Genomic DNA, 26028 nt, shown 5'->3' on the forward strand with positions numbered 1-26028 from the left:
ACAGAATCGAAGCAGGCTCCAGGCTCTGAGCTGTCAGCACAGGGCCTGACACCGGGCTCAAACCCACAAACTGAGATCATGACCTGAGCTGGAGTCGGCTGCTTAACCATCTGAGCCACCCAGGGGCCCCTCACCTGCATTTTAAAAAGACGAACATAAATCTTTGAATTGGCCACTTTATGCCTGTTTTCTATATATGAACAGTCACTATGAATCAATTTACATTTTCATTTCCTATCCTTGTAAGACGATCCTCTAAACCACTCCACCGATAACTTCTTTCTAGTTCCAGCTTAACTAGAACATCTCTACTCTTTAAGCCAGAGACTTAACCTGTTTCTCGGTAAGTTATTGAATAACAGGAATAAAGAGACTGCTGAAAAATCTTCTCTGGAGATCCAAATGAAGGTGCAGAAAAGCAAAAGAAAAAATCTATACGAGGAATGAAACTTCTAAACAATTAACTAATTAACTGTATGCCCATAAATAACAGTTTTGACCGAGTCATGAGCGTGTGGTGGAGGAAAAGTTTAGGTTAAGACTAGAGGCAAAGCTTCAAGAAAGAAGGAAAAAACGAGAAACTCCAGGAAGGAGCAATAAATACGCTGCTGGCCACAGGCAGGCGTCTAAAAGGTTCGCACAGCGCGAGTGCATAGCTACTCCAAAACAGCCCTCCAACAACTTTCCCAGCTCCAGCGGGAAAGAAAAACGCTAGCGACCAACAGAAAGGCAGAAAATTTACGACTGACCCCGGAAACATTTTATTTTGCGTAGGTATCTTGAGAATATTCTTCTGTGATTCGTTACTTCATCCGGAAGAAGAGCTAGCAAACGTCACTTGCGATTGGATTGTCTCATAAAGGCGGCGCTTTAGCGAGCCAGTCACTTTGGCAACCGGATGTGACGATCGCGGAAGCGGCTGACTGAGCTTTGCCGGGCTGGCAGCTTCGGTGGGCGGGGTCGGCCGAGCGCGTCCGGCGCGGGTTTCTCCACAGACCCGACAGAGCTGAGGGCGGCGCCATTAAGGCCACGCCTCCTACGCCGACTCGGGTGGCTCGGAGCGGTGTCGTAGCCTCGCGGGGGCGGAGACTCGGCCGCTCAAAGCCTAGGGCCCGAGCGGCGTCGTCAGCCGCTTTGATTCTTCCGGTTTCTGGTAGCTGCGTCGCTTCCCTCCGAAGGCTGGGGATACGCCCTCTCTGTAGCCTGCCCTCATCCTCCTTTCGACATCGAATCCGTCCGAGTTGCTCCGGGACACCTGCAGCCCAACATTCTCTCGCTCTGGTTCTCTCCTCTTGGAGGACCTCGGCCCCCCATTGCCCACTTTCCTGGATGTGCTGGCCCTTCCCACCCCCCTAAAATGTCCAATAACCTACGGAGGGTCTTCCTGAAACCCGCAGAGGAAAAGTCAGGCAACGCCTCGAAGTGGTAAGTACCGGTTTCGAACCTCGCTCGACAGACCCGCCCCTCGCCTGTCTCTTCGCAGGGTGTCGAATAGGCCGTCGTTCTCGGAGTCAGTGCAAGTCAAACGAGCTTGACTCCGCAGTGGGAGCGACTGCGGGGCAAATGCTTGTCACCGGGGCACTCAGAACCCTCAGAACGCGCCCCCCTTTGGAAACATAAAGCCTCTTCTTCAGAGCCTGACGCAGGCAAACCTCGGCCATGGCTCCTCAGGACTCCATCGTCTCAAGTTACGTAGGCAACATAGTAGATCTCCACGGGAGAGGAAATTCAACATGGCCGACGCGCCTATGTGGCCAAAACCTTCTGGAAGATTCTCGCGCACTCGCAGAAAACCACGCAGTGCCCAGCACGGATTAGCAGTTGCAACCCAGGTGGCGCAGGACCATCCGTGAAAATAGCTAGTATTTAAGAGAGCGAGAAGGAAAGGAAAAAAATTTGTGTAGTTGATGAGTATATATATACGAGTTTAGAAACTGAAAAGTAGATCTGGAATGAAGGAATGGATTTTTCACAATTCAGATAATAGTTTTGTATGGAGAGAAAGGAAAGAGTAATTCTCGTGTAAAATCGGTCCTTTGGTACAGTGGTTGAAGCAGGTGTAATGAGAATGCCATCTCTAATTGGATGTCTCTGTAGAGGAACTATGTTTGACGTAGGGAGATTCTAGTATTTCTCAAGACGTATGTAGTTGCACGGTTACAAAATAGTTTTTTACGGACTCAGTTTTTTAAAGAAAAGGTTATGTTGGTCAAGAGGAAGTAAAATGCGAACAGTTAGCGAAGATCGAATATTTTAAGTTTTAGACTCCATAGTAGATGTATAATAAGTAGTGAGAAAAAACTTACGAGTCTCTGCAGAAGAAAAATGTAAAGAAAGCATGGAAATTGAGGTGTAAAATTCACGGAAGACGCTATGTGTTTGAAGAGCAACCGGCTGCCTAAATTTAATCATACTTTGACAGTTGTAAGACTAAGTACCTTCTTTCCAGTCTCCTTTCCAGTAAGAGCACTTAGAAATATTTTAAGAATTAAAAGAATAAATGTATGTAAAATACTTGGTATAGGAAAACAGGAAAGCACTATTTATGTGTTAACTATTATTATTATAAGAATACAAGGTTGTTTCTGTACAAATTTTAACCCAGGAAGTCAGTTTCTTTTAATCACAAGAGATACAAAACAATTATAATGACGACTGAAAAGCATGCACAATATTCTAAGAAGAAATAACTAAGCACCTTGAGCTAAAACAGTATTGAAGAACTGCCAAGAAAGAACCACTGCGTTTCAAACCATAAAAAGAGCCAGCTTATGTGTACGTATATTGTTTGTTGGTTTACTTTTGGTGGAAGCTGGGGGGAGAGCAGAGGTTGAGCTCTGTATTGATAATTCAGAAGTAGAATTACTTTCTAATGATGGTTCATTTCTTCTCTCTTGTTTTGGTACCTGGATATTTGATTACATCTGACTTGCCCTAACTTAATGCATTGTTTTTCAATGTTAGAAATAAGACTAAGAACTTAACTTTTTATTACTTGTGTATTTTAACTCTTTTATCCAGCTTCTCAATCTTTGGCTATCTATATTTGGCATTTTTAAAAACATTACAAGTTGAATTATGTTTTGGTTATATTCATAAGTCATTCATTGGGAGTTCATTAACTCATTGATTTATGCATTCTTTTCATCATCTGTATATGCATTTCTTCAGTCGCTGGGGTTTGACATCACATATTTGGGATATTTAGCAGATGCCTTTCTGAAGCTATTTGACTTTTATTTTGGTTATTGCTTTGCATTCTGTTCTGTTTTGTAAGTAACAATCTGCATGCGTACAAGTATAATTTTATAAATCACTTGATTACTGTTAGCTCTTGGATTTATTGGAAGCTTAGTTTTCATACTTCTCTGGTAATAATTTTGATGGTACTGAATCATTATCTTCATAAACTTAAAATGAGTATATGATTTTCTTATTTTCTATTGATACTTAGATTTTTCTGGAGTTACTACTGCTTTTGTAGTTTTTCAACATTGCCTTACAGTATGTTTATTGCTTAACATTTTCTAAATTTACTCTTAGAGTACAAAGGAAAAATCTGGAAGATATTTGTGATAGTAGGCATTAAATTTATTTAGATTGGGGCTTTATTTACAAAGAGCAAAGCAGGAATTAGAATGCTATAAGTATAAAGAAGGTAAACTGGAGTTAGAGCGACCTAGGTTTATGTCCTAGTTTACCATTTTTATCCATATAGTTCAAACATTTTGTTGAAAAATACTCACTGAGTGCCTGCTATGTGATAGACTGTGCTAAATGGAGGGACTGACTAAAGAAGAGAATATAAACCATGGCCATGAAAATCGTCATAGTTTAGGGGGGAAGATGATGTAATACACTTTTAAATAGCATTCTGCACAGGATGCTGTCAGGGCATAGAGAAAGGAAATTGTAGAAAAGCTTTTGAGAGCACTTGAGCTGGGAAATATAAATATCAGTTTTCCAATTAAAGATGAATGCAGGGTGTGCCCAAACAGAGGGAATTGGTAAATGAAGCACCAGTATATTTTATTATTAGCTTTTTTTTTTTATTCTCTACTACAAGCAGGATAAACAGGTAGCTCTTAAGTTCATGGTTTGCTCTGCTAGAGGGATTAGACTTCATCTGCTGGAGATCATTCTGAGGATTTTAAGGAAAGGATTGCCACTTCCCATGTGCATTTTAGATAACTGATGGCAGTGTGGATTTGTGAATGAGGGATCAGGCATATAATGATTCTACTTAAGTTGTCCTTTCAGAGATTCTGAAGGCCTGGACTAGCTGATGTAGAATAAGGGTTGGATTCAGAGAAACAGGAAAGGGAAAACAGTCACAGTTTTGTTGGCGAATCGGCACAAAGAAAGGGAGATCAATTATAATGTCAGTTCTCTCGATAGATATTGGTAAATTAACTGAGATGAAGAACACACCAAAAAACGATCTCAGAGGTATTTGAATTTGAAACTCAGGCAGAGTCAGAGCTGAAAATAGACTTGAGTCATCTGCTTAGATAATAAAAGCCTGTGATGATACACCTCACAATAATAAGAGTTAGGAAGTGATTGGCAATTGGTTTCTGTCTGCTCTTAATCCTTTGTTCTTAAGTGGGGAGCTCCAATGAGTGTCCTCAGCAGTGGGCTTGATTTAGTTAGAACGTAATGTTTCATTGTCAGTTTATTTTGCGTTTAGTTTTGTACTTTGTAAGTGTTCTTATCTTTACTATTTGGGTGATCTTTACTATTTGGGTGTGTAAGAAAAAGACATCAACGACATGTATACCGTAGAGGCTCACTAAAATCTGTTTCTCAGTAATCTTTCACTTCATGCAGTTGAATTTTTTGGATCCTGTTACATTTGCTTTATGTTAAAGTAAATATGAGAAAGTACATAGATGGGATTGCCAATGGGAGCATGTAATTCTGAATAAGTTATTTAATATTGCCAAACCTCAAACTACAAAATGATAATGGCAATACTCACATTACTGGGCTGTTTGTTAGGATTAGAGTTCATGACAACTATTTATATGTAATAATGTATCTCTTATGTATATAATATGTGTTATATAGTATTGTATATATTATCACATTATGTATATTGTGTATGTACATAATGTTAAATCATAGTAAGATGGAAGAAAAGGTCTTTTAGCTGTTGAAAAAATACATTTTGCAAACATATCTACAAAATGTTCAATAGCCTGTGAAATTTTAATCATTCCATTTCTTGTGAATGTTTTATGTCGATATTAGAATAATAAAGAATGTCAGAAGTCATAGAAGTATGTTTAATATACTTTTTAATTAAAGTTCTCATACCTTTTTATTAAAGTTCTTACATTGTCAAAAATAACCTGATTCATTTACTTATTCTTGGACACCAATTGTATATTTTAGTGGAATATGATAACTTGCATTTATTGGGAGTTTATCATAATTTCAGCCAGTCATTTCATTTGCTTCTTATAGTAAGCTTTAGCATCCCCATTTTCCTAATGAAGAAACATATTCAAAGAGCTTAAGTAAATTTATTCAGATTTATTAACTAATAATTCAAAGAGCCAAGATTAGAAACCTGTGATTTTTCTAGTGTATTCCTTTCAAAGTCTTAAACTGTTACTGCTTTTCCAGTGTAGTTTCTCAGCTCAAATACCAACTGGTTTAAAGGAATTAACACATTGATGATTTTTTGAAATCTTTAAGTGAAAAACTAGAGCATGGGATTCAGAATCTGATTCTAATTTTAGTTCTAACATTAGCTTGCAGAATATGATTTTTAAGAAAACTGAATCTTTATAAGGTTTTTGTTATAGTTACTCTCATGGAAAGTCTCTTATAGATCTGGAAAAAAATGTATATTGGAGATGGGTGAATTTCACCCTGATTTATTATTTCTTTCCTTAGCATTTTGTGTTTCAGTTTAATATTTAGAACTTATCTCATTTGTTACTAGGAAATCATGTGTGTTTGTTTTTAATGATGACTTGCAGGCGTTAATTCATTATTGTTCACAATGTGCCAGTTACTCTCTTAGGTGTAAAGGACATATGTGTGACTTGGGTAACTTACCCTTAAGGAATTTATGTCTCTGGTGGATTATATGAATCTCTGTTGATGTAATGACATAGAAGAAACTGTATTTTCCTTCCCTTTTTGAAGGGTAAATGGAAGAGAAGAGTCTAATAAGTGATTAGACTTGAAAATAGTTGGTGCAGCCTAAATGTTTTCTGTAAAGCAGAAACATAGGGACCATTTAATGAAGTATGTGAATGAAATATCAGAAGCCTGTGTCATTTGTTTAAAAACGATACCCATTAAAAATGTGCATGCCCATATGCAAATGATTATAAAAGCTTAGGTTCGGCTCTTTGAAGCTTTTAATCTGAGAGCTAGATATTATTGACAAACGAAGTGCATAAATAAGCCAAACAAGAGTAAAGGAAAGATATTGAGACAATTCACTTAAAATGGAGATTTGAAAGAGCTACATTGTTTTTTATATAATTTTTTGAGGCCCTACTCTACTTGGTACTGGGAAAACAATTACAAAGCAAACAATATAACCTCTGTAAGAAAAACAATATTTTACTCATTTTTTAGAAAGCATTGTATAACTAGCATTAGTGGCACAAGTGGGAATGGCTTATGGATTTCAAGTTGGAAGAAACTAATGTGAGTTTGAGTGACTTGCAAATATTTCATGGAGAAGATGGAACTGAGCCTCAATATATAGCTATGTTTTAAATTGCTGGAGAAGAAGAAGAAAAAAATAACCTGAAGGATACTTGGAGTAAATGATGTACATGGGATAATCCAGAATAGCAAAGAGACTTCTCTGGAAAGATTAGAGATTTTATGTTTAAAAATTAGAGATGGTACTGGTGTAGACATTGGTTGGGTCTAGATTTTAGATAATTTTCAAGTCAAGCTGAATTGGCAATGATATATTATTGGAACTTTGAGAAAGGAGGTAACAAGATGAAAACAATGATTTAATCTGCCAGAGATACATAATAGTAGTGGCTGCAGTCAGAAAAACTAGTTTAAAAGTCACGGCAAAATACAGGAATGAGATAATGAGGACAAGACAGGTCTTAGGTGATGCACGTCTGATCTAGATAGTGGTGGCAGTGGTGAAGAAAGAAGAATGAGTAAGAGCTGTAAAAAGAAAAAAAACTTAACAGATGCAGTGATTCATTCACTATATATTTATTGAATGTTTGCACTTTGTAAACATCTCTACTAGGTGCTCTGGGTGAATCAAAGGTAAATAAGGGTGATAAAGGTATCAGAGATGAGTACGTGATTTAAAACCAAAGTGACTTGGGAGATAATAGTGCTGACATATGACTAGATGGTAGGATAGAGTACTAGTTTTCAGTAGAGAGTAATTTTAACTTTAAAGTCATGGTTTTTAAAAACAGTCATGGCACTAAAAGTGAAAGATTTTGGTACGACATCACAAATATGGAACCGAGGTCAATATTAGGTGATAGGAATAATGGATATAACTGTAACATTTATTATTGCAAAGGAGATAGTTGAAGGAAGTAGTTCAAGCAATTGACTCAGTATTTGAAACAATTGGTACAATCTTTAAGGAAGAATGTCTTGAAGGAGAAACGGTGAAAAAATGTGCTTTGGAGAATAGTCATAGTTGGATGCTTAAAATGTAGAATAAGAAAGGAAACATTAAGAAAAACATTATGCATAATGGAAATCATGTTAGGTAGCTGTTCATAAAGGATAATTAGCTAGCAGTGTCAATTTCAGCAGGGAGCACTTAGAGAATGAGCATAGAATAAAGACATTTAATTGTGAGAACATATTTGTTAATCTTTGAGAATGAAGTTTAGTAGAATAATGGGAAGGCAAATCGACTGCAGAAGAGCGTGAATTTTGAGACAACTCTTTGGCATATCAGTGATAGGAAGTTGGTAGATGGCCTTAATTGTAGTTCATTAACATCATCTACCAACTTCCTGTCATCAAATTTGGCACATAGATCACAATCATCTTTCTAATCTTACATGACTTTGTCATCTGGTCTTTCAGTACAAAGTTCTTACCCCTTCAGCCCCCCCATCTTATTCTGCATCTTATCACCATCCATCCACTTCTGAAGTTCTTGTTGTCAGATGAAATTGCTGCATCTGTGCAATTCTTGATTCAGGCATCCTCTTTTTTAAACACCAGTTGCTATATTTCTAGTTTACTTATTTAAATACTCCCATTTTGATTGTTTTTTAACTTTATCTGGCCCTCCAGTCCAATAATCCCTTTATTTTCTCCTTATACTTTCACCTTTTGTGTTCTTATTTTTTCTCATCTTGTTTAGATTCTATATTTCATCATTTTAATAATTTTTACCAATATCCTACAGTCTTTTCTTCCTCGGTTTTTTTTTTTTCTTCACCATTCTTCTAATGCCACCCTGGCCCTGAGTTTGCTTTATCTTTTGTTTATACCTAGTAGAACAAGAAAATCTCACAAGAGCACAGATTGGTCTCACTATAAGTTCATAATCACCACTTAGAGCCTTGGGCCATCAGCACTACCTCATGACTGATACTGTCTGAGGCCATCTTGTTCTTTCTTAAGCCTGTTCCAAATCTTTTTGATTTGCCTCAAATTTCTGTTTTTGCTCTTATACCCGACATATGATGTCATGCTTTTTCACAGAAAAAAGCCATTATATTAGAATTACCTCAGCCTCTTGACACCAAGGTTATAAACTTAACTGCAAATGTGCCTAACCTCTCTTTCAGTGCCAATGGAAGAAGATATTTCTTCACCCCTCTTTAAAGTTCAGTTCCTCTACTTGGCTGCTGGTTCCCATTTCCTATCTCCTTATCAAACCTTACATTCAATTAGCCCATTTATCCTCTTCCTCTTAATAACTCATCTAACCTTAAAAAGAATAAAAAGGATCTCTTCTTTGACTCCATTTAGCCTCCATCTACTTGCCAATTTTTATCTTCCCTTTTGCAGTCAAAGTTATTAAGAGCTGTCTGTATTTTTTATCTTAATATTTTCTAGAACCTTTTCCCCCACCAAACTACTTTTTTAAAGCCCTCATGACCCGCATACCACTCATGCAAGTACATTTTTAATTTACATCCTATTTGACCTTTCAGAAAGTTTTAAAATAGGATTTCTCAGAGGTGCCTAGGTGGCTGTTGGTTAAGCATCCAACTCTTGATTTTAGCTCAGATTATGGCCTTGCAGTATTGAGGTTGAGCCTGGCATTAGACTTCACGCTGAGTGAAGAGAGAACCTCCTTGGGATTCTCTATCTCCGCCCTTATGCTGCTCATGCTCTCTCTCTCTCTCTCTCTGAAAAAAATAAACTTAAAAAAAATAGGGGTGCCTGGGTGGCTCAGTTGGTCAAGCATCCGACTTCAGCTCAGGTCATGATCTTATGGTTTAGGAGTTTGAGCCCTGTATTGGGCTCTGTGCTGACAGCTCAGTGCCTGGAGCCTGCCTCGGATTCTGTGTCTCCCTCTCTCTGTGCCCCTCCCATGTTCATGCTTTGTCTCTCTCTCTCTCAATAAATAAATGTTGAAAATTTTAAAAAATTAAAAAAAATAAATTTTTTCTGTTGAGCCTCTGACTTCAGGTCAGGTTATGATCTCACATTTGTAGGTTTGAGACCTGTCCTGTGTCTTCCTCTCTCTCTTCCCCTGCCCTGCTCATGCTCTGTTTGTTTCTGTTTCTCAAAAAATAAAACGTTAAAAATTTTTTTCTTTAATAAATAGAATTCCCCAAGGTCTTTGAAACTCTTTAGCTTCCATTGCATCAGAATCTCTTGGTTTTCTTTCTACTGCTCAAAGAAAATGGGAAACTGCTGAAATATTTTAAACAAGGAAGGACCAGCTTTAGAGTGCTGAAAGCTTTCAAAGGGAGAGGATGTAGCTGAAATAAAATAACCAGTTATGGGCTACCTGGGTAGCTCAGTCAGTTAAGCTTTTGACTTCAGCTCAGGTCATGATCTCAAGGTTCATGTCTCTACTGTCAGCACGGAGCCTGCTTTGGATCCTTTGTACCCCCTCCCTCTGCCCTTCCCCTGCTTGTGCTCCACCCCCAAATATTAAACAAACAAACAAACAAGACCAGTTATAAAGCTACTATAATAATCCAAGCCAGAGATGATGTTTGCTTGAATCAGAATGGAGACAGATGATTTGGAAAGAATTGAAAACTTAAAGGGAGATTTAGGAGATCATAACAGGATTTTGTGATTGAATATAGACAGAAAACAGGAAATTGCTTTTTCTGATTTAGGCATCTGAGATAGATGGTATGCTGTTTGTTATAGAAAAAGAAACACTGACAAAACCATGTTGAGCTTTAAATGCATTTGAGATTCTGAATGGAAATGTCTTGAGGGAAGTTGGATATATAAGCCTGAGTCTCAAAAGAGCTAAGATAAATATTTTAATTTTTGCTGTATAAGTGATAATATAATAGAAGTCATGCACATAAAAAAAATAATTGGGAAAAGCCTACAGAGTAGGGTGAGAATTCAGTCTCAGCTTTGGTGAATTCTAGTTTTTGAAGGTTGATTCAAGTAGTATGTATGAGTTGACAAAGAAGACTGAGGAATCACTACAGAAGTAAGAGAATTTCATGTCTAGGAAACCTGGGGAAGAGAGTGTTTTAAGAAAAGGAGGAAGCATTTTTGTTCTCATCCAAATGTAGTGTATACTTAACTTACTTAATGATAATTGTCCATTTACATGCCCATACAACCAACAGTTTAAGCTCTTTTCAGGACTGTGGGTTGAACTAGCCTGGAGGCAAGCAAACATTTTCTGTGAAGGTCCAAATAGTAAATATTTTGGATTTTGTGTGCCATGTGATCATCTCTGGTGTAACTACTCAATTTTGCTATTATATGAGAGTGCCATTTACAGTACATTAAAGATGAGTGTGACTGTGTACTAATAAAATGATTTATGGATACTGATATTTCAATCTCGTAGTTTCCACATACCACAAAATAACCATTCTTGTGAGTTTTAAAAATCATTTAAAATAGAAGAAATATTCTTAGCTTGTAGGCTACACAACAGGGAGGAGACAGATTTGGCCCAGGGCTGTAGTTTACTGACCCTTTTCCCATAAGTGAGCCTGTGGCCTGTACCATAACGTACACTCAAGTAAATTTTTGTTGAATAAGTTCTAGTCTAGTTTATATGTTCTTTGGGGATTGGGGAGTTGATGAAGGTAGGCTTTCCTCTTTAAGTCCTGAAAGCAAGAATTCCTACTTTATGTTCATGCTTCTCTTTAGAGATAATTTGCTACAAGTAAATTGAACATTTTGAAGCACCATCAAGAGGCCAGAAAACAGTTTTAAATATTTTAAAGGATACAGTATTTTGGGTTCCAGAAAGGTAAAATGGTTGTTCCACGGCTTCCTAGAATACATAGAATTTTTGGTTTTGATTTGTATTAATACTTAAGGTTTTAAAAAATGCCTACAGGCAGTAAAACACACCTTTATATTATTGAGAGTTCTGATTATTATTTGTCTTAAATTTTTTTCTTTTAATCTCTGTCAGATAAGGCCACACTGTCAGTAGGACCTGAACTTTGCATTTATATTGCTAGACTTTGACATGAGTGACAGTCTATAGGCAAATGAACAAATAGGTTAATATATATTGACAAATTGTGATATAGCATGAAGGAAATTATAACTAATTAACTAATTATCAACCAATTATGAAAGAAAAGGCACAAATAGTTAAAGTAGTCAGCAAATATCTCTCCTGAGAAGTACTGTTTATGCTGAGATTTGAGTTAATATGGGTGGGAGAAGAGTACCTAGGTAGAGAGATAGTGTATGTGAGGACTCTGAGTCCAATGAGGGCTTAGTATTTTCCAGGAACCAAAAGGTGCTTTTAGGCATAAAGAACTTGAGATCTCTGCATTTAAGAAATCTATAAATTGATTATATGACAGATATTGGTATATTTTGTATTTTTAAAAAATCAGACAATCTGTGCTAAGATATAGCTCATAAGTATCAGAGTCAAAATTGGCTAGGTAAAAAAAAAAAAATCCCAGTATGTTCCACCTTCACTGAAAATTATTTAGCTGAAATGGTGTTGCTGTTATGTATATGGATTGACAGACAGTTGGAACTAATGTAAGTAATTCCCATACAAAGGGCTGTTTAGCACCAAATTTAAAATGTGCTGAAATAGTAAGTCAAAGAAGAAAATGGTCCCTCCATGAATAACTCCATTTAGCCTTCAAAAATGTGACATACTAAGGTATCACCATAAGAAATACACTAGGCAAAAGAAGAATGGCTGAGAGTAGGACTTGTGAGTCATTGTCAGTAGAAAGAGCACAGAACAGGTTGAATAGAGAGTAGAAAAGAGTGAGTGAAATAGAATTAACATAAATGGAAGTGAAGTGAGAATCCTGGTCAATCAGAGTAAAGGAGGAAGACAAGAGGAAAGAATTCAAGTAAAAGGAGAAGGGAGGATGCTCATAGTTTAAGAGGAACATAATCTAGTAGGCATAATTTTATATGGGGTAAAACCTTAGAAGAGCTTAATTTACCCATTGTTTAATCATATGAGAAATTCTAAATCAAAGCTGATCATTATCTTTGATTGTCACTTCTACTTCAAATCTTTGTTTTGCACTAGTTCACTTTGAAAAATCAAAGTGACAAATGATATACTTTTATAATATTTTATAAATTTTTCTTTTTAAAATACTATTTGCAAATATTTGTTTTTAAATAAAATGTATATACCGTCTAGTATGTTGTATTTATTTACTCAATGTTCTTTTAAGTGTTTCAGGCTGCATGTACCAAGTAGTTCAGACGGTTGGCTCGGATGGAAAAAATCTTCTGCAATTACTTCCAATTCCTAATTCTTCTGGAAATCTTATACCACTAGTTCAATCTTCAGTCATGTCTGATGCTTTGAAAGGGAATACAGGAAGCCCAGTTCAAGTTACTTTTCAGACTCAGATTTCCAGCTCTTCCACAAGTGCATCAGTTCAATTGCCCATTTTTCAGCCAGCCAGTTCTTCAAACTATTTTCTTACAAGAACAGTAGATTCAGCAGAAAAAGTTAGAGTTACTTCTGTGGGAACTGAAAATTTTACCTCATCAGTTTCTAAAGTTCAGAGTCATGGTGTGAAAATTGATGGACTCACCATGCAAACATTTGCTGTTTCTCCCTCCTCAACACAAAATGATTCACCTTATATTTTAGTAAATACTCAGAGTCTTCCAATGACTGTGAAGTCTCCAGTTTTGCCTTCTGGGCATCATTTACAGATTCCAGCCCATGCTGAAGTGAAATCTGTACCAGCGTCTTCATTGCCTCCTTCAGTTCAGCAAAAGATACTTGCAACTGCAACCACAAGTACCTCAGGAACAGTTGAGGCCTCCCAAATGCCAACCGTTATTTACGTATCTCCTGTAAACACAGTGAAAAATGTAGTTACCAAGAACTTTCAAAACATTTATCCAAAACCTGTTACAGAAATAGCAAAGCCAGTGATACTAAATACCACACAAATTCCAGTGAATGTTGCTAAAGAGGCACAAATAAAAAGTGGTCAGCATTCTCAAGCTGCTCCTGTGAAATGGATTTTTCAAGAAAATCTACAGCCTTGCAGTCCATCTCTTGTTCCTGTTAAGTCTTCAAATAATGTGGCTTCAAAGATTTTAAAAACTTTTGTAGATAGGAAAAGTTTGGGAGATAATACTATAAATATGCCAGCATTGAGCACAGTCAACCCTAGTGGGACACAGTCCAAAAGTATACCTATTAAAGATAATGCTTTGGTTATGTTTAATGGGAAAGTTTACCTGTTGGCTAAAAAGGGAACAGATGTTTTGCCATCACAAATTGACCAACAGAATTCTGTTTCTCCTGATATTCCACCAAGAAAAGATACATCACAGATAGTGAGTTCAAGCCCAGTCACAGAAATATCCAGAGAGGTTGTAAATATTGTTTTGGCTAAAAGTAAATCTTACCAGATGGAAACAAAATCACTTTCAAATACTCAGCCTGCTTCCATGATCAATCTAAGGGCAGAGAAGAATAAAAAAGTGGAGAAACCATCTCTTTCTACCCCAAACCCACATAATATGAATCAACCCATTAACTACCTAAAACAGAGTAAGATTTTATTCACAAAGCCAGACTTTCCAGATGGACTTAGTACAGTACAGAATGCCCCCAGAAAAGGAAATACCATCCAGAGCATAGAGAAAATAAGTTCCTCTGTTGATGCAACAACTATTACTTCACAACAGTGTGTTTTCAGAGACCAGGAACCGAAGGTAATTTTCCCATGTCAGGGTGTTTTGTTCTCTATCTATATAGAAAAATTCTCTTTCTTAATTCTCAAAGTTAGTTGCCCTGATACCTCTTCCCCCTTCTCCCATCCTCCACTCCATCACACACATACCGTACACACATGTATGTTTAATGAAGTCAAAGCTTTCATCTGAAGGAAATGTCTCAGGAGGATAATTGAGAGAGTCCAAGCAGTATCTCTCTCTCAACTCATTTGGCGTGCCAAATTTTTAAAACAAATCAAACAAACAAAAAACTCACAGAGTAAGAAGGTTTATTGATAAAACATAATGTGAATTCAAAGCTTGGTAAATTCTGTGTCCGTACATATATTTATTAGATTACTGTTAGTATATGAAAAGATAAACATTATGCATATAGGAGAGCTGAGTTTTTTGTTTGTTTATTTTGTGATGGTAGGGAAATATCTGGCCTTTTTTTTTAGGTCGATGGTAGAAGGGGTAGGATGGTGCTAATTGGTACCTTTCAGTCTTTTGTGGAAATAGGATTATCAACATCTTTAGTTTTGTTTTTTAAGTAGACAAGTTTCCTTTTTTTTTAAGTCCTTTCTGAATCTTTAATTATTCAACATATCCACATAGTTACCTTTCTGTTCTACTTAAGATATGTGTGTCTGTGCTCACTAAGTATTTATGCCCACTCTTTCTTTACTTAGGGGTCTTAATAATATCAGTGTTTCTCCCCTTCCAGAGATATAAGGAGGTAAATTCTGAAGAAGTTTAAGATTAAAGGCATAAGACTTTTCCAGAAGACTACAACTTCCAACTAAAGTTATATATATTATTTTTTAACTTGTCATTAGTCTGTATTATTTCATTTGTTAACCTTTCTAGTACAAGAAAGCAAAATAAATGAGAAATTGTGGAGGAACAGTTTGTAATCAGTTAAATTCATTTTTTTGAGTGTGGGTGGTAAGGGACGGGTAATGCAAACAAACCATTTAGGACTTTAGAGCATGATTTTTTTTTTTAAAGTAAGATGAGATGATCACTTAGGTGCCAGTCTGCTGAAATAGCTTAAGTAATTGGCAGTATTGTTTGTGTGTTTTGTTTTCTTAATTGCAGATCCAGAATGAGATGGCATCAACATTAGAAAAAGTTCCTCCAGAAAGAAATGACAAGAACCATTCCCAAAGAGGAAGCAATAAGGCATCACATATGAAGAATGATGCTGAATTTAAAAAGATATTTGGTATCACTAAAGATTTGAGAGTGTGCCTTACTCGGATTCCTGATCATTTGGGCTCTGGAGAAGGTTTTGATTCCTTCAGCAGTTTGGTGAAGAGCAATACTTACAAACAGACAAAGTTTACACAGAAGGAGGAAAAGAAAAAACAGGTAATAGATTTTTAGTGTCCTTTGTAGTTACTACAAATGTTCATGAGTGTATTTTCTTGATTTCTTTCTTTAGTCTTGTGCATTAATATGAAGAGTAGTTTTCATATTTGCATGTATGTGTATATTATACCAAATTGGTGTTAAAGAGAACCATATATAAAAAGGTAAACATGTATCTCCAGTTTAGAAAATGTTTTAAGTGTTTTTATTCACCTGTTTATTTTTTTCCAATAAAAAATTGTAAGAAAATGGCCATAACTTTTAAAAATAGCTATCTTACTTTGAAGGCCCTATTTAAAATAAATAATCCAGATGTAGGGAAAATACAAGCATGCAGATGTTCATTGCAGTGTTACCCTTAAATACAGACATATTAAGAAATCAACTTGGTCAGTAATGTTGAAAAAAATCCGTATGACTTTGCCTCTTTTACTTAGAAATATATCATTATTACACTGTGTGTCTGAGCTTTAGATCAGAGACTGGTCAATCTTTCCCAATGAAAATCTTCCATATATGTGCCTACTGTGCAAAAGGAGAGAAAAAATTAAGTCAGTTTCATATGTCCGTTCTTTGTAAATGGCTGTTATATTTTGGCAATAGATCAATACATGTAATACTTAAGCAGGAAAATGTGAATTAAGCAATCTATTCTCAGTGAATATCATTAGGACATTGCTGTTCATTTTGGTACCGTACATACAGTGGTAAACAATTTTTTGCTATAGTGCTTAGTATATTTGGTTGAGTTGAATTTAATTGATAAGTATTTGTCACCTGCAGGCTTTGTTAAAAATTTGAGAGCATACTGTCAATGTGGTAATAATTCGTTTTTCTTTTGAAATCTTACTCAACATAACAATAGGGTTTTGATAAGAAAAGAAAAGCAAAAGCCGTGAAAAAGATGGATCACACAAAGAAGAGAAAAACCGAGAGTGCTTATAACACAGCTCTAAATGGAGGAACTAATGTCACCAATTCCCAACTTGTCAACAGTATTTCCCCAACTTCAGATGTATCACACCATAACATTCTCACAAACCACAACAAAACCAGAGAAGAAAAGAGAACTGAGGTTGAGCACTGTACCCCTGAGAACCAGGAAAAAGGCACATTGAGTTCAAATGTAGCTTTTGAACAAAGTCATTCCTTTAATAAAAATTATACTGAAGATATTTTCCTAATGGCACCGCCAGAGTTAGAGGAAACCATTCGAGATGAAAAAATAAGAAGACTTAAGCAAGTGCTGAGAGAGAAAGAAGCAGCTCTTGAAGAAATACGAAAGAAGATGCACCAGAAATAATAAAGTGTTGCTATTCTTAAAGACTGCAGTGAACTAGCTGCATTTTTTCCATATACTTCTGCATTAAGTTAATTATAGATGCATTAAGGTGTTCTTTGCATATGAAACTTGTTTTTTCATCAATTGATTATTAAGTTTTATTTAAGGACTACAAAAAAGGTCGATTCACATGACTTGTGAATAATCTACATGGGGTGTCTGAATCTTTGTCTAGATACCTTTTTTTGGAAGGAAAAATTTTCTATTTTTCTATTATTTTAATTAGAAATCCCCAAGTTTGAATATTTGTGTGGAGTTTTTGTTATTGTATATATGCATCTTTAGTTGGACCACTTAGGTGTTATTCCAACCATAGATAATTATTGTATACTATTGAAATTATACAATCCAGGAGAGGAAATCAGCTCCAAACTTAGCTTTGCTGATAGGCTTATGTATGTACTCACTTAGTCTCTATCCATAAAATGATACAATTGTCATTTTTTTTATTTCATGGAAGAAAATGTATAATAGCAGTATTATTTAAATATCCAAACATTTCTCAGGACTTGAGGGATACTTGTTTTGTGGCCTTTACAAAGTAGTTTTGTATAATCCAAAATGGGTTTTGGAATTCAAGCTATATACAATGTTTGCTTTAAGTGATACATTGTTATTCCTAGGCAAATGGTTTTTCTTCTTTTTTTCTTTCTTTTTGTTTTGAATATGTATATGTGTAACAGACTGTATGAAAAGTAAATCTGAACAAGGGGCACATTTAATACTTTTTAAAATTGTAAAATGTTTTTCTTAATGGAGGCAAACATTTTTCTGTCTGGTTTTCTTTGATTCAGAGAGTTTGGGATTTGTGTGTGGATAGTGATTAATGGGAAGGAGGAAAAGTTATACCCCCCAAAAAGATGAATAAATCTCTGGAAGTAAGGTCACAGACAACCTGTACATCCTGAGAAGGGAGTAGAACAAATGCAAACTGATTGACTAAATTCTGCCTTTTAGATTTTTTGTAACAGTTTTATTGAGATAATTTACTTACCATAAATTCACTCTTTAAAAGTGCACAGTTTGGTGGTTTTTATTGTATTTATGGAATTGCACAACCATCAGTATGACCTAATTTTAGGACCTTTTCTTCACTCCTTTCAAAAAACCTCATACCTAATAGCAGTCACTCCCCAGACCCTCCTACTCCCAATCCTAGGCAACCACTAATATACTTTATGGATTTGCCTTTTGTGGAAATTCATAAGTGTGGTATGAGTCATTCAATGTTTTCTTATGTGTTGGTTTCTTTCACTTAGCTTAAAGTTTTCAAGGTTCATCTGTTAGTATTTAAATGTTATTTAACTTGCTGAATAATTCATTGTATAAACATACCACAATTTGTTTTTCATTCATCTGTTTATGGACATTGGGTTGTTTACACTTTTGGTTACTAGGGTGTTATGTTGCTATGAATGTTAGGGTGTAATTTTTTATGTGGATGTATGTTTCCAGGTCTCTAGATTGTATACTTAGGAGTGTAATTGTGGAGTCATATCCTAACTTGGTTTAATATTTTTGGGGAACTGCCAAACGATACCAGTCAGGTTTTTCGTCCCCTACTCCACCAAAGCGGATTCTGTCAAGGACACCAGTGAGTTCCATGTTGCAAGAGCTAGTGGTTGGTCAGCAGTTGTCTTAATTTATCTATCAGTGGGAATATAATTTCATGAATCATTATCTCCTTTGAAAATTCTTAAAACATTTTATTAAAGAAGCAGTATATGTGCATTGTAGAAAATTTAAAAATACAGCAAGCTAAAATATTAATGTTGGGGCTTTGAGATATGTGATGGCTTCTTTTGTTAAGTTTATTCCTAGGTATCTTACAGTTTTTGGTGCAGTTGTAAATGGGATCAACTCCTTAATTTCTCTTTCACTTTTTATTTTTAATTTTTTTTATGATCTATATTTTTGAGAGACAGAGACGGTGGGAACAGGGGAGGGTCAGAGAGAGAGGGAGACACAGAATCTGAAGCAGGCTCCAGGCTCTGAGCTAGCTGTCAGCACAGAGCCCCACGCAGGGCTCAAACCCACGAACCGTAAGATCATGACCTGAGCCAAAGTCAGATGCTTAACTGAGTGAGCCACCCAGGTGCCCCCTTAATTTCTCTTTCTTTTGCTTCATTGTTCACACATAGAAATGCATATTTCTGTGCATCAATTTTGTATCCTGTGACTTTACTGAATTCATGTATCAGCTCTGGCAGTTTTTTGGTGGAGTCTTTTGGGTTTTCTATATAGAGTATCATGTCATCTACAAATAGTGAAAATTTTACTTCTTCCTTGCCAATTTGGATACCTTTTGTTGTTGTTGTTGTTGTTGTTGTTGTTGTCTGATTGTTGTGGGTAGGACTTCCAGTACTATGTTAAATAAGTGGTGAGAGAGGACATCCCTGTCTTGTTCCTGACTGTAGAGGAAAAGTTCTCAGCTGTACCCCATTGAGGATAGTATTAGCTGTGGGTTATTCATATATGGCCTTTATGATATTCCTTCAAAACCTAATTTGTTGAGGGCTTTTATCATGAATGTATGTTGTACTTTTCATGAAATGCTTTTTCTACATCTACTGGAAAGATCATGTGGTTCGTATCCTTTCTGTTATTAATTTGGTATATCATGATTGATATGTAAATATTGAACCACCCTTGCAAAAAAATCCCACTTGATTGATTTTTTTTAATGTACTGTTGGATGTGGTTTGCTTGTACTGAGAATTTTTGCACCCATGTTCATCAAGGATATTGGCCTGTAATTCTCTTTTTTAGTGGAGTCTTTCTCTGGTTTTGGTTTCAGGGTAATGCCTCATAGAATAAATTTGGAAGCTTTCCTTTTCTAATTTTTGTAATAGGCTAAGAAGAATGGGTGTTAGTAACTCTTCTTTAGGTGTTTGGTAGAATTTACCTGTGAAGCCATCTGGCCCTGGACTGTTGCTTGTTGGGAGATTTTTTATTACTGATTCAATTTCTTTTCTTCTTATCAGTCTATTCAAGTTTTTTATTTCTTCCTGTTTCAGTTTTGGTAGTTTATGTTTCTAGGAAATTATCCATTTCTTCCAGGTTGTCCAGCTTGTTGGCATATAGTTTATCATAACATTCTCTTATAATTGTTTGTATTCCTGTGTTGTTATTTCTCATCTGTCTTTTGTGATTTCATTTATTTGAGTCCCTTCTCTTTTCTCTTTGATAAGTCTGGCTAGAGGTTTATCAATTTTATTAATTTTTTCAAAGAAGCAGCCCCTGGCTTTGTTGGTCTGTTTCTATCTATATCATTTGTTTTTGCTCTCATCTTTATTGTTTGCTTCCTTCTGCTGCCTTTGGGCTTCATTTGATGTTCTTTTTCTAACTTCTTTACTTTGGAGATCCATAACTAAAGGCTACTAGTAAATAGATACTTGAAGTCTGAATAGCATCACTTAGGGAGATAACAGAGGGCAAAATTGTGGGCTCATATCTGAGTACATTGAAAGGTTGGAAAAAAGGACAGTCATACATTTTGAGGATTGGAAGAAGTGAATATTAAATGAATTGTATTTATAAATCCTTGAAGTGTCTGACACATAGTAAACAATAATAGTGTTTGTTAAATAAAGTGAATTCAACTGCTATCACCCTGACATATTCCATTTCATTTCATTTTCTTACCTGTTTGTTTTTGTCTACTTTCTCCTTTTGATTTTTCTACTTCTTTATATTAAGGTTTTGCTAATCATGCATCATCAAGCACTCATATTCTGATATTATATACCATTATGCTGAAATGTGGCTTGAATCCTTTATAGCAAAATCCCCAGTTTGTCAATATTGATACCCTCAAACCCTTAACTCTCTCATTCTGAAATTCACTCAAATTAGGGTGATTATTAAGGTCTCCAGCAACCATCATATATGCTAAATCTAATGTCAGTTCTTAGTCTCTATTCTACTTGACCTGTCAGCATTTGACAATTTTTACCAGTCTTTCATTGAAATGTGTTTTTTACTCAGCTTCCAAATTTTGTTTTCCTGCTACCTTATTGGCTCATTTCTCACCTTCTCCATGATTTCTTATTGTTGATTCTTATTGTTGGAGTTATTTATACAGCTCAGAGCTTATATGTTTTTTATTCTTACATCTATACTCATGTGTTGACCTTGTCTAGTTCTTATGCATCAGTGTTTATGCACACTGTCTTCAGGAACTCTCCTTTGATCTTCAGCCCGGTATACCCAATTGTCCTCTTGACATTGCCACTTAGAAGTTTGACTGGCATCTCAAAATTAACAGAGGCCAAACCCAGCCTTTGATTATCATCCACACACAAAAATTTTGCCTCAACCAAGATCTTCTCTAAGTTAATGACAAATCTAGGTTTCCACTTGTTCAAGTGGCAACATTTGGGAATCCACTTTGATCTCTTTTGGTCATACCCTACAATGTGTATGTTAAAACTTTCTGGTTTACATTCATAAGATACCTGCAGTCTGACTGTTGCTCACCACCACTATTTTGACTACCTTGCTTTATTTCATCTGGATTATTGAAATAACCAGCTATCTCCCTGTTTCCATTATTATCCTCCTAAAACCTGTATTTAGTACAACAGCTGAGTGATATTACTGAAAGTATAAGGAGGGTGAAGGGACCAAACCCCAGTAGAAAAATGGGAAAATACATGAACAGACAATTCACCTTATGAAATTTTAAAATAACTTCAAATATATAAAAAGTGTTCACATTCACTCAGAATCAGACAAATGCAAATTAAAGCCACTCAAACCGTTTCTCATTGGTGAGACTGGAGAAGAGCTTTAATAATATGGCAACACATGTTGGCATGCTGTGAGCAAATAGGCAGGTTCATACGTTGCCAATTGACTTGTTTATATATTGCTGATGGGAATACAAGTTGCTTCAATTCTTCTGGAGAGAAATTTGGCAATGTCTAGTAAAGTCTTCTATAAACCTTTCAACTAACACAGCCAGCAATTTTAAAAATCTACCCTGAAGACAGGCCTCTGAAAATATGAAAACATATATGCAAAAGTTCATTAATTATAGCATTTTTTAAATTGCAAAGTATAGGAAGCAACCCAAATGCCCATTCATAAGAGAGTGGTTAAAAAATATATGATACATGCACACAGTGGAATACCACGTAGCTGTAAGAAAAAGATGAAGAAGAACTTAACTGATAGGGAGTGATTTCCAAGACATACTGTAAAATGAGAGAAACAAAGTTCAAAAGAATATATATAGATTGCTATCCTCATATAAGAAAAAAAATGCAAAAAAACATACATCTATTCGTTATACAAAAGAAGGATAAAAGAAAGAAGGATAAACCAAAAACTATTAAGATTGAGTCTAAGGGTAAGAGAAGAGGACAATGGGAATGGGTTAGCGGGGATGAAGTACAATAACATTTCTCTGTATCTTTTTGTATAGCTGTGATTCTTGGAATCATAGTAATGTTTTACATACCATTTACATACCCTCAGATAAACAAATGATTAAAACCAACCAGGAAATAAGGGCTCCTCAAATGGAACGTAAATACTAACTAATGGAAACATATATTAAAAAGAGTAACATGAAGACACTTAAGGGGATAGGAAAGAAAGCTAATCTAAGTGACTTAGAAAGCAGTAAAAAGGCCTAAATGCTGTAATCTACTTGGTAAAAGCGTTTCTCACAGGGATATGGGTTAGCATACCACTTTCACTTGTATACCAGAATTGAACGAAAATGTACATATAGATAATGAGAGATAGGTTTCTTACTGTTGGAGGAAGACCTAAGGAGGAAGGCTAAGATAAACCCTGTGGTATTAGATTAGAATAAGAGGCATTAGTTTACACTCGGGTTTTTAAATATGCTTTCAGACAGACAAATATGAATGTGGGTATATGTAGGTTATACATGTATATATATACATTCATAGATTTCCTAGCTTTCATGGACAGGGCCTAGAAGCAATGACACTCCAGGACAGTGAGCACACCTAGCACCAAATCTTGGTCTCTAAACACCATTCTTCAACAAAAGGAATCAGAGCTCCTTGGAGAAGTGGATTCCAGGACAGGAAAGAAAAATACAAGATGAGCCTAGAATATCTCGTGATGTCAGAAGGTAAGGAAATATTGCCCTCAAGATGGAGGCATATCAAAAATGAGCCAATCTGAAGGACATCTTCGTGGCCAAAACGAATAATTTCAACAGTGAATAATCATGGTATTTGACTTTAACTCTTAGATAAAATATACCAAGGGAATCTATACTGTATGTATAAAAGTCAAAAACATAAATAAATGAGGGAGAAGGAATTCCTTACAGTTGAATTCCAATTGCTAGATGTAGATAAATGGGAGATAAAGAATCATCATTGCAAATGCCCAATAACCATTGCAAACAAGATTCACCAATGGATGCTAAAATGAGTGGCAAAAGTTTGAGGAGAAACAGGATTTGCAGTCTCAAAGTATCTTCCCAAAGACGTTTATTAACTACAAATGTAGATATAATAAGTTTTTAGTGGCAAAACCTAGCAGATCAAAGCAAATATCACCAGTTATAAGACATACCAATATCACAAATTCATTATATGATGCATAGTCTTTGGTGTGGGTCGTAGTCTCTCTAAAAATATAAACCCATTTGGTTGGGGTGCCTGGGTGGCTCAGTTGGTTAAGGATCTGACTTGATTTCAGCTCAGGTCATGATCTCATGGTTGTGAGATTAAGTTCTGCCTTGGGCTCTGCACTGGGCGTGAAGCCTGCTTAGCATTCTCCCTCTCCCTAAAACCCTCTCCCGCTTTCTCTTTTAAGAAACAAAAACAAAAACAAAAACAAAAGCCTTTCCGTTATGTATGTTTGTTTCTCCCTTAACATTCATACACTGAAGCCCTAACCCCCAGTGCGGCTGTATTTGGAGAGAGGGGCTGTAAGGAAGTAATTAAGGTTAAGTGAGAGTAAGGATAGGGCCCAGATCCAATAGGATTAGTGCCCTTGTAAGATGAGGCATCAGAGTGCACCCTCTCTCCACACCCTCACCCCAGCACAAATGCACTAACCCAGCATGCTCAAATTGAGGAAAGGCTATGTGAGGACATAACAGAAATGTTGCCGTATGCAAGCCAGGAAGGCTCTCGTGAGAAAACGAATTGGCTGGAACCTTGATCTTGGACTTTTAATCTCCAAAACTGTGAAAAAAGAGATTTTTGTTGCTTAGGTCACCTAATCTGTGGTATTTTGTTATGGTAGCCTTAGCGGACTAATATACTTTCCAAGCATGAGAAAATATCAGATAAAAGAACAAAGAAAATTAGGTAAACTCAATTTGTGGGACATCCTATAAAATTACAGATTACTATTCTTCAAAAGTGTCAAGGTCAAAAGGCAAAGAAAAGACTGACAAACTGTTGCAGACTGGAGAGATTAAGGAGGGGAAAAAACCCTAAACAACTACATACAATATAGGACATAGGACCTAGACTAGGATTCTGGAACAGAAAGATGACATAGGTGGAAAAAAATATGTGAAGTTTGAATAAGGCCTGAAGTTTAGCTAATAATATTGCACCAATGTCAGTTTCCTGTTTTTGTTATAAGGTATTACATTTAAAAGTGGGATAAAGGACATAAGGGAACTTTTTCTACTATTTTTGCATTTTTTCTTTAATTCTAAAATTATATCAAGGCAAAAATTTTAAAAACAAACGAAAGAAAATCTTTTAAAAGGGTAAGTCAGGGGGTGACCGGGTGGCTCAATTGGCTGAGGGCCCAACTCTTGATTTTGGCTCAAGTCATGATCCCTGGGTCATGGGATCAAGCCCTGTGTTGGGCTCTGTGCTGAGGGTGGAGCCAGCTTAAGATTCTCTCTTGCTCTCTCTCTGCCCTCTCCCCTGCTTGTGTGCACTCCCTCTCTCTCTCAAATAAAAAATTAAATAATAGTAATAATAATAAAAAGTGTAAATCAGAACATTCCTCACCTGTTCAAAATCCTCTGGTGGTGGGGTACCTGGGTGGCTCAGTCAGTTAAGTGACAGACTCTTCTTGGTTTTGGCATAGCTCATGATCTCATGGTTCATGAGATCAAGCTTCACGTTGGGCTGACAACATGGATCCTGCTTGAGATTCTCTCTCTCCTTTCCCTCTCTCTCTGCCTCTTCCCCATATGCATTCTCTCATAAAAAACTGAAAGAAACAAACAAACCTCTAGTGGCTTTCTACCTTATTCAGAGAAGATGCCAAATTCTACACGATGGCCTAATAATCCTACACTGCTTGTCTCCCTGTTTTCTCTTTTACCTCATCTCCTACTAGTGCCTCCGACCACCCCCCCTCCCAACTAACCTTTAGCCAAACTAGCTTCTTGCTGTTCCTTAAATATAGCAGGCACATTCCTGGCTCAAGCGCTTGCGTTGGTTTTTCCTAACTACCAATTTGTTGTTTCTCCTATAGCTACCAGCATGGCCTGCCCACCCACATGTTTTGTATTTATTCAAACATCACCCATCAATTAAGCATTCCCCACCACCTTGTTTAATTTTGCACCCACTCTAGCCTCCTGCAAGTCCATCTTCTGATATGACTTTTTCCATAACCCTCATCATTATCAATATTCTGCATGTTTTACTTATTTAATTCAATTATATGTTAGTATGCAAAAGAGTTTATTATGCATCTAAGTTTAGGTTAGAGAAGAGGCTTTGGCTGGTTTGTTCACTGATGTATTACTGGTAAACAGGAATGGAGAATGTATAGCTGGATGGAAGCTGCTTAAATTCCAGTTTCAAAGGCAGGAAGGAAGAAGCAATAAAGAAGAACCATATGAAGAAAACCAGAACTTTCCTTCCTGTGTTACTGGATCACTGGCCAGACTGTTACCTGGCCACCTCTAATTGCAGTGAAGCCTGGGAACATTATGGTTCAAACAAAATTTACGTTCTGCAGGTAAAGGAGAGAGTGAATACCGGGAAGATTGCTGACAATGCCTGCCGTGAGAA

General features: G+C 36.3%; 1 protein-coding gene and 1 long non-coding RNA gene across 4 annotated transcripts; one reads left to right on the top strand and one right to left on the bottom strand.

The window, feature by feature from the left end:
- Positions 1-737: 737 nt before the first annotated feature.
- Positions 738-1737, bottom strand: LOC115298838. The gene is made up of 2 exons (XR_003911864.1): positions 1374-1737; positions 738-1255 (listed from the first exon to the last, which is right to left on the bottom strand). It is a non-coding gene; the product is annotated as an uncharacterized LOC115298838 (long non-coding RNA).
- Positions 936-18060, top strand: LRIF1 (ligand dependent nuclear receptor interacting factor 1). Of its 3 annotated transcripts, none has more exons than XM_029947981.1 (4): positions 936-1425; positions 12816-14325; positions 15427-15699; positions 16565-18060. In XM_029947981.1, the coding sequence occupies exons 1-4, from the start codon at positions 1358-1360 to the stop codon at positions 17000-17002; spliced, it is 2289 nt and encodes a 762-aa protein (XP_029803841.1). In that variant the 5' UTR covers positions 936-1357; the 3' UTR covers positions 17003-18060. The 3 variants fall into 3 exon arrangements, with proteins under 3 accessions (XP_029803841.1, XP_029803843.1, XP_029803842.1); XM_029947982.1 differs by having other exon boundaries at positions 1350-1425; positions 12824-14325; XM_029947983.1 differs by lacking the exon at positions 12816-14325 and having other exon boundaries at positions 955-1425.
- Positions 18061-26028: the final 7968 nt, after the last annotated feature.

This window comes from Suricata suricatta, chromosome 8, assembly GCF_006229205.1.
Source record: "Suricata suricatta isolate VVHF042 chromosome 8, meerkat_22Aug2017_6uvM2_HiC, whole genome shotgun sequence".
In the NCBI taxonomy this organism is placed as follows: domain Eukaryota; kingdom Metazoa; phylum Chordata; class Mammalia; order Carnivora; family Herpestidae; genus Suricata; species Suricata suricatta.